Genomic DNA, 12,370 nt, shown 5'->3' on the forward strand with positions numbered 1-12,370 from the left:
GGTGTAGTCCCCACCTTGTATTAGCTCCCACTGGAAACAATGGAGGATAGGGGGCACCCCCTTTGGGAGTCCATAGCTTTGGACCCCCTGGACCAAACTTCACAACACCTGGGTGGTATCAGTAAGAGACTCTCCTGATGATGCCTTCCAGGTTTGGTGAAGTTTGGTTCAGGGGGTCCAAAGTTATGGCCCTCAAAGGTGTAGCCCCCATCTTCTGTTAGCTCCCATTGGAAACAATGGAGGATGGGGGCACCCCCTTTGGAAGTCCATAGCTTTGGACCCCCTGGACCAAACTTCACAAAACCTGGGTAGTATCAGTAAGAGACTCTCCTGATGATACCTCCCAGTTTTGGTGAAGTTTAAAGAGTTTTGGGGGTCCAAAGTTATGGACCCTCAAAGGTGAAGCCCCCATCTTCTATTAGCTCCCATTGGAAACAATGGAGGATGGGGCACCCCCTTTGGGAGTCCATAACTTTGGACCCCCTGAACCAAACCTCACCAAACCTGGGTAGTATCATTAGGAGGGTCCCTCAAACAATCCCTGAAAGTTTGGTGCTGCTAGCCTAAACAATGCACCCCTGCAGGCCAAAAACTGAAAAAAACAGTATAAATGTTTTAAAAACCCACAGACGGGGGGGCAGAGCTTCGGACATGAATGGGGGGGTTGAACCCGAGAACCCACCCCTTACCTACGTCCTTGGTTGAGAAAGTCTACCATGTAGCAGCTTGACATAGCTCCTCTATTAGTGCTCTGGTCATACAGTCTGCTGATGTAGCAGATGTCCTGGTGGAATGGACATAGATATCTTCTGGACACTGAAGATCTTTATGTCTTTGAAGCCTTTTTCCCCTCTCAGCTCCACATACCTCATAAGGTGTTTGTTGTGGGGAGAGGAAGGGAAGGGGCTTGTAAGCTGCTTTAAGAATCCTTACAGAACAGAAAGGCAGAGTATAAATCCAAACTCCTCCTCTACTTCTGAATCTCAGATATTACAACTAATGGTTCCACTTGTAAGAACTATTTACTGTACTGATGAATGAACAATTCAAAAGTTAAAAGCAAGGACAGAAGAGCTGCCATCAAATTCTCAATCTGACAACCTCTTAGACGTCAAGCATCACCGACTGAAATATCCCATTTACATCTGCAACAATTAAGTGAATTGAAGCTCTACATGGACTACTCATATTTAATACACGGGTTTCTAGAAATATTTGATGACTGCAAAATTTAAAAAGACAATTGTGTAATGAGAGTGTAATTCTTGCATAAAATTAAAAGCAGTTTCAGTTCTTTTGCGAACAATTCACACTTCAACTTCTCCAACCCAAAGAACTTTAAGCCTACACTCTCGTAAACCCTCATCTTTTATAAGCAGAACATTAAGGGGTGTGTGTTATTTTACCTAGTTTTCCTCTCTGTACTGCTGCTCCCTTACACTCCATGGTATATTACTGTGAAAGGTCCCCCAATCTCTGACAGTGGCTTTTTATTGTCAGGGTTTGCAAGACGAAGAAAAAAACAGTAAAGATCAGCTTTTGTGAATTCTTTTGTGTGGGGGGGGGCAGTTTAGATTAAACGCAATGATTTAAATAAATTTTTTCTATTAGACAGAACTAAATCCTGATCTTGAGTATTTCTTGGTAGAAGTTGCCTGCCCCCAATAATGACATGGCTCTGTAAGAAGTGCACCACATGAAAAGGAGAATGCAATTGCGGCATCAACAAATGACTACACACAGCCAGGGAAAGACTGCATACAAGAAAGGGCTGTATGCAGGATGAGGCTTCTTAGCTATACATACCATCACTGAATATTCCTTTGTACCAATAGCACTGAATCAGATAAAGTAGTTATGCTTTTAAATTGTCAGGATTTTCATTGTTGCCTTATAGTGGCAAAGTTTTTGTCAGAAGTTTGTAAACTGAATGTATGACAAACGCGAAGTTTTTTACTATTCACTTTTTAACTGGAACTGTATTTTTTAACTGGAACTATATTTTAACTGGAACTATCGTGTATATGCCAATAAAGGCTTATTGAATTGAGGTGTAATGCAATTGGCTGCTTGCTTAATAAAAGTTTTCAACAAAGAAAAACAGGAGAGGAGGAGGAGGGTTGACTCACAGCAATGATGCCATTTGGCAAACGCCCAAATGTGAAGGAGAGATCAGTTTTAAAAGTTGCAAGAACACCTGGGTAGTCATCAGTTTGGGATCCAGCCCTCCCAGGTGAAAAATAACAGAAAACAGCATAGGATCCTGCTTTTCCCCCAGCTGCATTCAGTGCAGAAATTGGTCTGCCGCTCCACCACGACCTTAGACGTTGCTGACCCCCCCACCGTGGTATCCTTTAGACATACATCACAGAATATTCCTTTGTACCAATAGCACCAATTAGCTTCTGGGGCTCTTGTTTAATCTATCCCTTCAAATTTGTTCCACCAAGCAACATGGACACAAACACAAAACACTTCAGTTATGAAGGCGAGACTCAATGGAAGATCAAGATCGGAAAGATGATGTACCTCTGTTATTTCCCCCCTGTAACTGATAAAAGACTTGTTTCTATTAAAAGCTTTACAGATCACCCTGCTGAACATTCACTGCTCACAAACAAATAGTTAAGATGACATGAATTATGAACAGCAAATAAATTGTTTTCTGTAGCGCCAGAAAAAGCAACAAGATAGCTATTTCGGTGCCTGGGTGGAATGAGCAGTCTTAATAGGGATTCAGATTCACTGAAGCATTACCTGAGTTGGTCCACTGACGAAGTAATGAGAGACAACAAGCTACATTACAAAGCATTTGAGCTTGTAATATAATTAATTGCTACAGCATATTATTAGAGGATGCAAGGCTATTGGAACCATATAGCAATGGGAGAGAGGGGAAAAGAATTTTTAGTGCTGTCAGAGACAAGAATTTGCAGCCATAAAAGATCTTCTCATTAACTACAAAACTAGCTTGCTTTTAATACTTCATCCCAAATAACTGTTATTTGAATTCTGTTCTTGGTTTCCTCAACCTAATTTCATTTGGTTGATGTGGCAATCTAATGTAATAGGAACAAAGCAGATCACTCTTGAAATAAGAACGCACAGCAAAGGCAATCCTTGAAGCTGGAAAATACATTTCTAAAAAGAGATGTAATTTTCTATAATTATGCAACATTCTCTTAAGTATTCATACCTCCAACAGTGGGAAACTCCATTGTTTTTCCAGAAAACATTCTGTTGAAGGTCTTGGTTCTGTTTGATGTTTTTGGGCACAAAACTTTCCTATTATACTTTAAGAGGAATATTTGATGGCAGATCAACGGTATTGTAAAACGTCTAGTTCCAACCAGTGCAAACTCATAAACATCAATTTTAGTAATTTATTTACAAATATACATCCTGGTTAACTCCCCAGTGGAGATATAAAGCAGCGTAAATAAATTGGTCTCTACACTTTCATTTTATTCTCTCAAGTATTATTCCTGTAAGGTAAGTTAGGCCAAGACATACTCGCCCAAGGTCACTTAGTGAACTTCCACAGCAGAGTGAGGATTTGAACCTGAGTTTCCAAGATCCTAGTCGAGAATTCTGTTTCGTGATATTTGAGCTTGATTTTCAAACAACCATCCTCGCAATTTGAATCAAAGGGGGGGAAAATCCACCTTTTAAAAAGCTACCTTCACAATTTGAATCATAGCAAGAAGTGCCCCCTTGTTTGCAAGAGTAATACATTATAAACATATCTACCCTCTTCACATTTCAGACTCTGATTTATTTTTTAAAAACAATGTCAAGTGAAAAAGCTGAGTAACGCAACAAGCACAAGATAGGAAGGCTTGAAACTAACGTTTGCCCAAAACTAAAAATGTGACATACTGCCACAGAAACAAGTCTTGCATGCTATTTTGCAGTTCGCATTCCATACAGAGTGGCTACTTTCCAGAAAAGAAGCAACAGTTATTTGGCTGGTGCAATTATAATGCACTTTTCTTTTTTATATTTAACAGACTTCTCTTTAATGCAACAGAATTCTACTGTTCCCCACAATGCTGACTCTTCATTCGTATGAGAGGGCAACTTCAAAGGACTTGAAAGAGCCATGAAGGACAAGCTGCAAATGGAAAAAATATGCTCCTTAATCTTCCCTAAAGCAGTCGTCCAGTCCCTCCAACTCCATTTCTTCTGCGGGATTTAAAGAGGCAGTGGCTGTGTTTGTATTTTTCTGGCTGCTGTGCTTTTGCTGAGAGTTTTCGGATGGCTTTGGTTCTTCCTTGATTTCCTTGATGCCACTGAGTAGCTGTTGACTCTCTATAAAATATTGATTTGGATGATTCAGAGACCACCCAATATCACTGACCTATGTAGGGAAAGAAAAACAAAGTAAAAGTATGTCTGGTTACTACATTTTACAACCTTGGCAGTTGAAATGCATACTAATTTTTATTTTGTTCAGTTTTTGACAGTCACCTTTCAGAGGGTAATCTGGCTGAACACTATTGCAGATCCCTGAGAGCTTATTTAATTACCACCCTTAAGAGTCAAAGCACATTTCAATACTTGTGGACCCTTGCCATGGTGTAGCAAATAACATAGTAGCAAATAACAAGTAGCAAATAACATAGCCTGGATTCGAAACACCAATCTTCCCCGCCCTCCCCCCTGGACTGCTCCAATGCCATTTCTAGCGACAAGTGAGCCTTGGGAATAGTTTTTAATATGGCATTGGGGAGGAGCAGTAAAAATGGTGAGCATTCTCTATTGTGCAAACAGAAAGTACCCTACCCTTCAAATATAGCTCACAAGAGCCATGATCAATTTGAGCATGCTGCCTCTGTACTATCATCCTGAATATGCACATCTATCTATCCATCTATCCATCTATCCATCTATCCATCTATCCATCTATCCATCTATCCATCTATCCATCCATCCATCCATCCATCCATCCATCCATCCATCCATCCATCCATCTCTATAGATGCGCGCGCACACACACACACACACACATATACACCAAGGATTTTAGAACATAGCTAAAAACTGGTCTAAATAGCTCTTCCAAAAGTGGAAGAGTGGAAAGTGTGCTGGACACTTTTTCCTCTCCAACTTCCCCATCCCTCCACCAGGCCGCTGATCTAAGCAGAAAGTTCACAGATGAACATTATTGTCTATTTAAATTCTTCCACTCTATCATTTACGTAGAAGTCAGAACACAGTATGTGTTTTGCTTCCAATAGTTCTGCTGGCAAAAAAGAACTACACTTATTGCTTTACATTAATGAAATGGAGACATTATCCCATACACAAATTGGGATGTGTTGATTGGTAACTGCATTGGGCAAATATTACAAGAGTGTTAATTATGAGAAAACTCAAGGGTTGTACACAAGGCATCTTAATTAACTTAAGATTAAACAGGTACCTCTTCCTGCTATTAAATGTTCATGTTTATCAGCACATAAGGTTGGAGGAAGTATTTTGAATCAGCCAGGTTAAACTAACAATCAGGTTTACATATATTAAGATTTTAGAGATTCTTTGGAAGGATATAACCTATTGCACAAATCTTAGTATTAAAGTGACATTCCTAATTATTGCCTGAAAAATATGGTTTTTATAATACTTCAGATTTGCAACTTATTCAAAGTTTATTTATGCTATTTATGGTCCTTCTTTCTTACTTGGATGCAAGACAGATTACATAGAGTGAGTCAATGCAATTGCAACCGATGAGATAGTCTCTAAACAATGTAATAGGATTAGGGCTGTAAAACCAATTAGAGGTCTAAAAGTACAACTGAAACAAAGCATAACATGACATATTAATGATGCAAAATTCCATAGCAGGATCCTAGTTTCAACAAACTATACACAATAGTATAGACCAGTGGTGGCGAACCTTTGGCACTGCAGATGTTATGGACTACAATTCCCATCAGCATTGCCAATTGGCAGGGGATGATGGGAGTTGTAGTCCATAACATCTGGAGTGCCAAAGGTTCACCACCACGGGTATAGACCATAGTACCTAATAATTTTTCCAAGTCCCTTTGTGAATCATTTAGTAAAAAGCAACTCTAGTGCCTATGTAAAAGCACCCTCTTGAATAATTCTGTTTTGTTGAAAGCCGTGAGAGTGGGAGCTTTCCTGACCTACTCAAGCTGGCCATGCCACAAAGCAGGTGCCATAACAGAGAAGACACATGTATAGGCAGTTGTTGATTTTGCTAGTTTGCAAGTTGGCACCTGCAGAAATTTTTGCTCCAATGAGTGAAGTGGTCAGGGTGGAGCACAGAGGGACAGACAGTCTCGCAGATATGAAGGTCCATGGACATGATCAGCTTTGTAAGTGTTACCTAATACTTTAAATTGAGCCTAGTAACTGATATGCAGCCAGTGAAATGCAGGATGTAATATGCATGCTCCATCTAGTCCCCAATAATAACCAAGCCATGACATTCTGCAGCAACTGGAGCTTCTGGATAAACTAATGCACACTGTATTATGGTTTTCTAATCTTGATGTTATTGTGGCGTGGTCCAGATGGCCAGATCAGCTGTGTAACAGCCACATTTTGAGCTAGGTGGAGTTCAAAGAAACCCTTTTTTTTAACTTGTAATAAACTTGCATCTCTTGTAAGGAAGTTGGCTCCAGTATAACCCCAAGGCTCTTAACTGAGTCAGCCAGGATTAGTTGAACTCCATCAGAAGTGGGGAGCATAACGCCTGCCTTCCCAACCAGCACCACCTCTGACTTTTCAAGTTTCAATTTGTTCACTCTCAGCCAGTTTACCACAGCAGCCTTGCAGTTATTCAGGCCCTGTACAACATCACCAGGGGATTTGAATAAGGATATAGAGAGTTGTGCATCGCTGGCATATTGATGACACCTAACCCAAAAGCTATGAATGATTTGTCCTAATAGCTTTACATAGAAATTGAAAAGCATGGAGAACAGAAGTGCACCCTGTGGAACTTAACAAGGTAATAACTGGTCTCCCATAGCAACCCTTTGAATCTAATCTGTGAAGAACGATTTGAACTAGTTCAACACACACACCCTGATACCTGTTTCTGTCTCCAACTCCACCAACAAGATGTATGATCTACTGTATCAAAAGCTGCACATAAGTCCAATAAGATGAAGGATGTCAACTAAAGATAGCAAAAGTATCTCTGTTGCTTAGGCCAGTGTGAAATCAGATTGAAATGTGTCTAGAGCTGAGGAGTTATCTAAAAAGACTTGCAGTTGTTCCGCTACTGCTCTCTCAGTCACTTTGCCCAAAAAACCCAGGTGATAATTGGCCACATCAGGCCAGGTGATAATTGGCCACATGGTCTTTTCAAGTATAAGATGGATAAGTGGCCAAGAGAAGATGCCCCAAATTAGTGACTGATTTATAATAGATACTAGGAGTTCGTTGATGTGGTCCTTGCATGATTTTAGCAGCCAGAATGGACACAGATCCAGAGTGCAATGAGTGGCCTTCACCAATCCCAGGATCTTGTCAACATCCATTATGGAAACTGGAAGAAAATGGTCCATGAATAGACCAGGTGGTGTATTAGTCTTGTCTTTGGGTGTGCCTTAGTTACAACTGACATTCACGTCAGACTATATTCTTGATATTTTTTGGCCAAAAACTTGCCAAAGATTTCACAGCTACTTCCTGACACAACAAAGACTCGGATTTTGGTGTCAGCAGCTGATAAGCTATCTTGAACAACTTGGATGGATGTGAGCTACCTGATGCAATAACAGCAGAGTAGTAACATTTCTTTGCTGCCATTACTACCACTTCACAGGTATTCCAATGGGCTCTATACCATAAAATTTCAAATTTTGTATAGGTTCACTGTCAGAATCATTCTAGACATCTCCCAGCCTTTTTCATGTCACCCAGTTGTGGTAAACCATAATTTATGCAAAGGCAACTTTGTTGACAGCTTCAAAAAGGTTCATTTTCAACAATCCCACTCAAGTCTCAGCTGAACATGAATTAAGGCCCTAAAATTTTCCAGAGCATTCTGGAATCCAGTAGGATTCATGAGCCTCCATGAATGGACGCTTTCAAACTAGACCCTTTCTCATGGGAGATGATGGAGCCACATTTACCTTGGCTGTAAGTAGTTAGTGGTCATATCATGCAGCAGGTCAAATCTGTAAACCTGAAATCAGGCTATCATGCAACTGCTCAGAGCAAAAAATTAAATCCCGGGTTTCATCTCTTTCATGTGTTGGGCCCATCACAGTTTGATGGAGGGCCAAGGAATCAAAAAGATTATAAAATCCTGGACCAGTCCTGGCAAGCATGTTCCAGCATGGACACTGAATTCCCCCAGACCGATCAGTATAAGAATCTCCAGTAGCAAGCAAATCAACAACAGAGGGTTCACATGATTTTATCTGACTTGCTTTTTGAAATTGCAGCAAAGAAACACCTTTGTGTCATGAGTTTTGAGTGTCATGAGTTAGCACAAACAAGCACCAAATAATAATTTTAGCACTTTGGCTTCTGAAAGGACTACTATGCACATGTGAATCTTCCATGGGATCCAACTCATTGCAAAAATTGGGACTTGGAAGGGTCTGTGAAGGGCCCTTCTCACCTGTGGACAGAGGAAGTTTTCCATGTTGGTTATTCCTCTTATCTGCCTCTAGATGTTCCTACAAAATGCTAGCACTGCAGGCCAAAATCAGCAAGAACAATGAAGAGTAACTATTCATAGCCCACAGGAATGGTTTTGAGCAGATTCACCAGGAAAAACTGAAATCTTCATTTTGTTAATATAAACATTAAGAAAGCAGAGAATGATACATGTAAGCAGCTAAACTGAGCGGATTCTAGATGAAAAGGCTAGAATCTGCTGGCCTGTGTGTGACAGCCTTTTATAACTACTGAACTATAAATAAGAGGGAGAAAGCCACAAAACAAGTGGAGGACCCACAAGACATGCAGAGGTATCTAATTTTCCCTCCCCCACCATTTCCTCTTTCCTTCCTTGACAGCCTTTTTCTTTTTCCCGCTTCCTTCTCTCCTTTCCACCAACTACCAAACCTACTTTTATCTGCTCCCCACCAGCTCTACCAAACCTACCTTTATCTGCTTCCTCCCCCAGCACCTTCTGCCAGCTGGGAAAACTTTCCCCTTATTTTCCCCCAACTACTTCTTACCCTCTTCTGGGCAACTCCCATATCTTCATTTTTCCTTATTCTTTTTCTCCTTCCCACTCATCACTAAACCTACCTTTTACCTGCCTCCTCACCTGTATTTATTATTTATTTACTTCATTTAGAGAGCTTTCCCAGATCCTAATCTGAAACTCTAAATCACCTCATCACACTACCTTTCATAGGGTAGCTTCATAACAATTTGCTACAATCACAGCCTTAGAACTCATTCGAAAATTATGCGTAATGTTTTGAACACCTGCAGAATGTCAATTGGTACATGTAACGGAAAACTGACCTCAGTTTATACCTGATAGTGCCCCCTTTATTCTCCTGTGTTTGGGGTCCCTTTACCATCTACAGGACCCATCTTTCTTCCCCCCCTCTTTGGGAGGGTTTTAATACGGGTTTTAATGTTGGACGCCACTTTATTGTATTGACCGCTGTGTTTTAATTTAATGGGTTTTTGTTGTATGTGTTGTAAAGTTCTACTGTTCACCGCCCAGAGCCCTTCGGGGGTAGGGCGGTATACAAAACCCAATAATAAATAAATAAATAAAATACCCACTAATTTAAAACTGATCTCAGCTTATACTTACTAATCAATAACAAATAGCATCCAAGTTAGATGTAAACAGTCCCTGAAATTTTACTTAGTCTGTTAAAAGAAAATGAAAAGAGTCACTCACGTTGTGTGCCAGTTCAAAATATTTCTGACAGGCCAACTGGTAATGCATACCCTTTACCAGGTCCAAAATCTAGAAAAGCAAAACAGAAGCAATCAATTAAAATATCCTACAACATATAACTTTTCCAAATTTGACACAATTGAAAGGTTTATATGTGACAATGTTTTCTAAAAGTGATACAATAAAATGAGTTTATCAAAACAACTCATAAGTGGAGTTTTGTTCTTCAGTGGCTTCCCTTTTAAAAAAAATTTTTTTATTATTTTACCAACAAAGAGGTTACCAAAAAAAAAAGGAAGAAGTGAAAGAAACATAACAGTTATAATCATGACGAAAGTTGGACAAAAAAGAAAGCTGACAGGAAGACAGTCGAGGAAGAGGTCCTAACATGAAATAAATTGACTCTATAAAGGAAGCCTCAGCGCTCAGTTTGCAAGACCTGAACAAGGCTGTTAACAATAGGAGGTTTTGGAGGACACTGATTCATAGGGTTACCCATAAGTCAAAAGTGCCTGGACAGCACTTAACATTCACTCAGATGGGGCTGCAATGGGAAAGAGGAGTTTACAGGCTTCCATCCACTAGTAGGGTTCACGATCCTGACCAAGTGACATTGAAACTAATTATTGCTTTACAAATGAACAGAAATTTAAAAGCACTGTTTTTATAGTACTTGGTGGTAGAAAGTGCTAACAAGTCACTGTAGAGTAGGGATTCCCAAAGCGTGTGGTAGTGGAAACATCAAGGAAAGCAATGAGAAATTTGGGGACGGTAGGGGGGTGGTACAGAGATTCCTAGGCCAGATAGCAGGAAAAAGGTTTTGTCCTTCCATCCTGGAGACTGGTGAGTTTTAAAGGAAAAGCAGCAGTATTCTCCGCACTGTGTTGTCTGTGGAGGGGAGCCAAGGCAAAGAGCCCGGCTGTTGCTGCTTTGCAAAGGTAAGAGTTTTTAAAGGAAAAGCAGTAGCACTCTCCTTGCTGTATAGCTGGATTTTGGGGAGACAGCCAATGCAAAGAGCCAGAAAAAAGCCAGCAAAGACATCTTTACAACTCAATCTCTGTGCCCTGTTTACATGGTTCTCTTAAAAAGACCTTCCTAACCACTACTCTGCACTATGGGACAAAGTCAAGATGTACTTTATTGCGTTCTCAACATCATATTTAGTAGAACAGGGGTTCAGTGCAGTCACCCAGCTTCTTTCCAAGCAGAGAAACAGACTGAAAATTACTGAATGTGGGGATCTAAAATTTCTTTACTTTATTTGGTTTTATATCCTGTACTACACCTGCCAAAGGCTGAGCCCAGAGCTGCTTACACTTAATCAATATATAGTACATGTCATCGGTATATATTACTCAAAATCAATAATCAATACATAATACAGTAAACCAGCTTAAATAATTTAAGATTGAATTAACAAGTAATTAAATATGTACAAAATATACAAAAATTTGGCACCTTTTCATTCTCTGTTCCACTCTCCAACAGGAGATAAAAACTGGTAAGTCTAACCAGGCCTGGGGGTGGGGTTTTAAATGGAAGTTGTGAGTCATCTTAGATTGTTCAGTATGTACTGTATAAATTGCTTTTAACATATTGATTGCTGTTTTAATTGCAGTAATGTTTTTATGTTGTTGTTTGCCACTGTGAGCCCTTGGGGATGGACAGGGTAAAAATGAATGAATGAATGAATTTGACCTGAAGAAAAGAGAAAGGAGAGAAGGAAAGGGAAGAATCAGGATGGGAAGGGAAAATGGGGGAGGGACAGTGCCTCGCAGCCTGATGTTGAGAAGCTGATATTCCTGCACCAAGCACATCCATCTGATTAAAACTGTAAAAACATAATGGATGAAATGCAACCAAACCCTTTCATATTGCTAAAACAGCTCAATAAATTGATTTACTTTTACTAGGTCACATTTTATTTGTGAAATGCATACGTGTGTTTACAGCATTAGAAGTTGTTTTGAATTTACAGTAGATCTAATACCATGAGAGAGGTGTATGTTTGTATGTGTGTGGGGGGGGGGGGGCACTAGAAATAAGGCCTGGGAGCCAAGGGGGCAGCAGCCTGAAAAAAATTGGGAACCACTGTTATGATGTTTTCAAAGCAAGGGACATTCAGATTTGTTTTGCCATTGCCTGTCTCTGTGTAGTTACCTGGCATTTCCTTGGTGGTCTCCTATCCATTACTGTTGTGGACCAGTCCGACATGTCTGGGGGCCCCTTGAAAGAGGACGCAGATGGGAAAGTGGGCACAGCTTTGGCCTCAGAGTCCCAGGTATTGCCTGCAGGCTCTGAGCCTGAGCCTCCTGCAGGACCTGACCCAGAGGCTACAAGAGAGCAAGCACAGGCTGGGTGCCACAGCCAGACCCAAGTCTGAGATTCTCCAGCACCAAGAGAACCGCCAGAGGAAGCTGCATGACAGTTTGCAGGGAAAAAGACGCAGCAGCAGGCTAGCAGCTCTGGGGCGAGCTGGTGAGAAGTCTTTGCAGGAGCCAAATTGCA

The 12,370-nt window shown here is 40.5% G+C and overlaps 1 protein-coding gene across 1 annotated transcript in view; it reads right to left on the reverse strand.

Moving 5' to 3' along the window:
• Positions 1-3,369: 3,369 nt before the first annotated feature.
• PRIM2 (DNA primase subunit 2) overlaps positions 3,370-12,370 on the reverse strand; it is an 87,681-nt gene continuing 78,680 nt past the window's right edge. The window contains 2 exon segments of the mRNA XM_048505878.1: positions 3,370-4,360; positions 9,863-9,931. Of these exon segments, the coding sequence (XP_048361835.1) occupies positions 4,139-4,360; positions 9,863-9,931 (291 nt within the window). The 3' untranslated portion in view covers positions 3,370-4,138.

This window comes from Sphaerodactylus townsendi, linkage group LG01 (assembly GCF_021028975.2).
Source record: "Sphaerodactylus townsendi isolate TG3544 linkage group LG01, MPM_Stown_v2.3, whole genome shotgun sequence".
In the NCBI taxonomy this organism is placed as follows: Eukaryota; Metazoa; Chordata; class Lepidosauria; order Squamata; family Sphaerodactylidae; genus Sphaerodactylus; species Sphaerodactylus townsendi.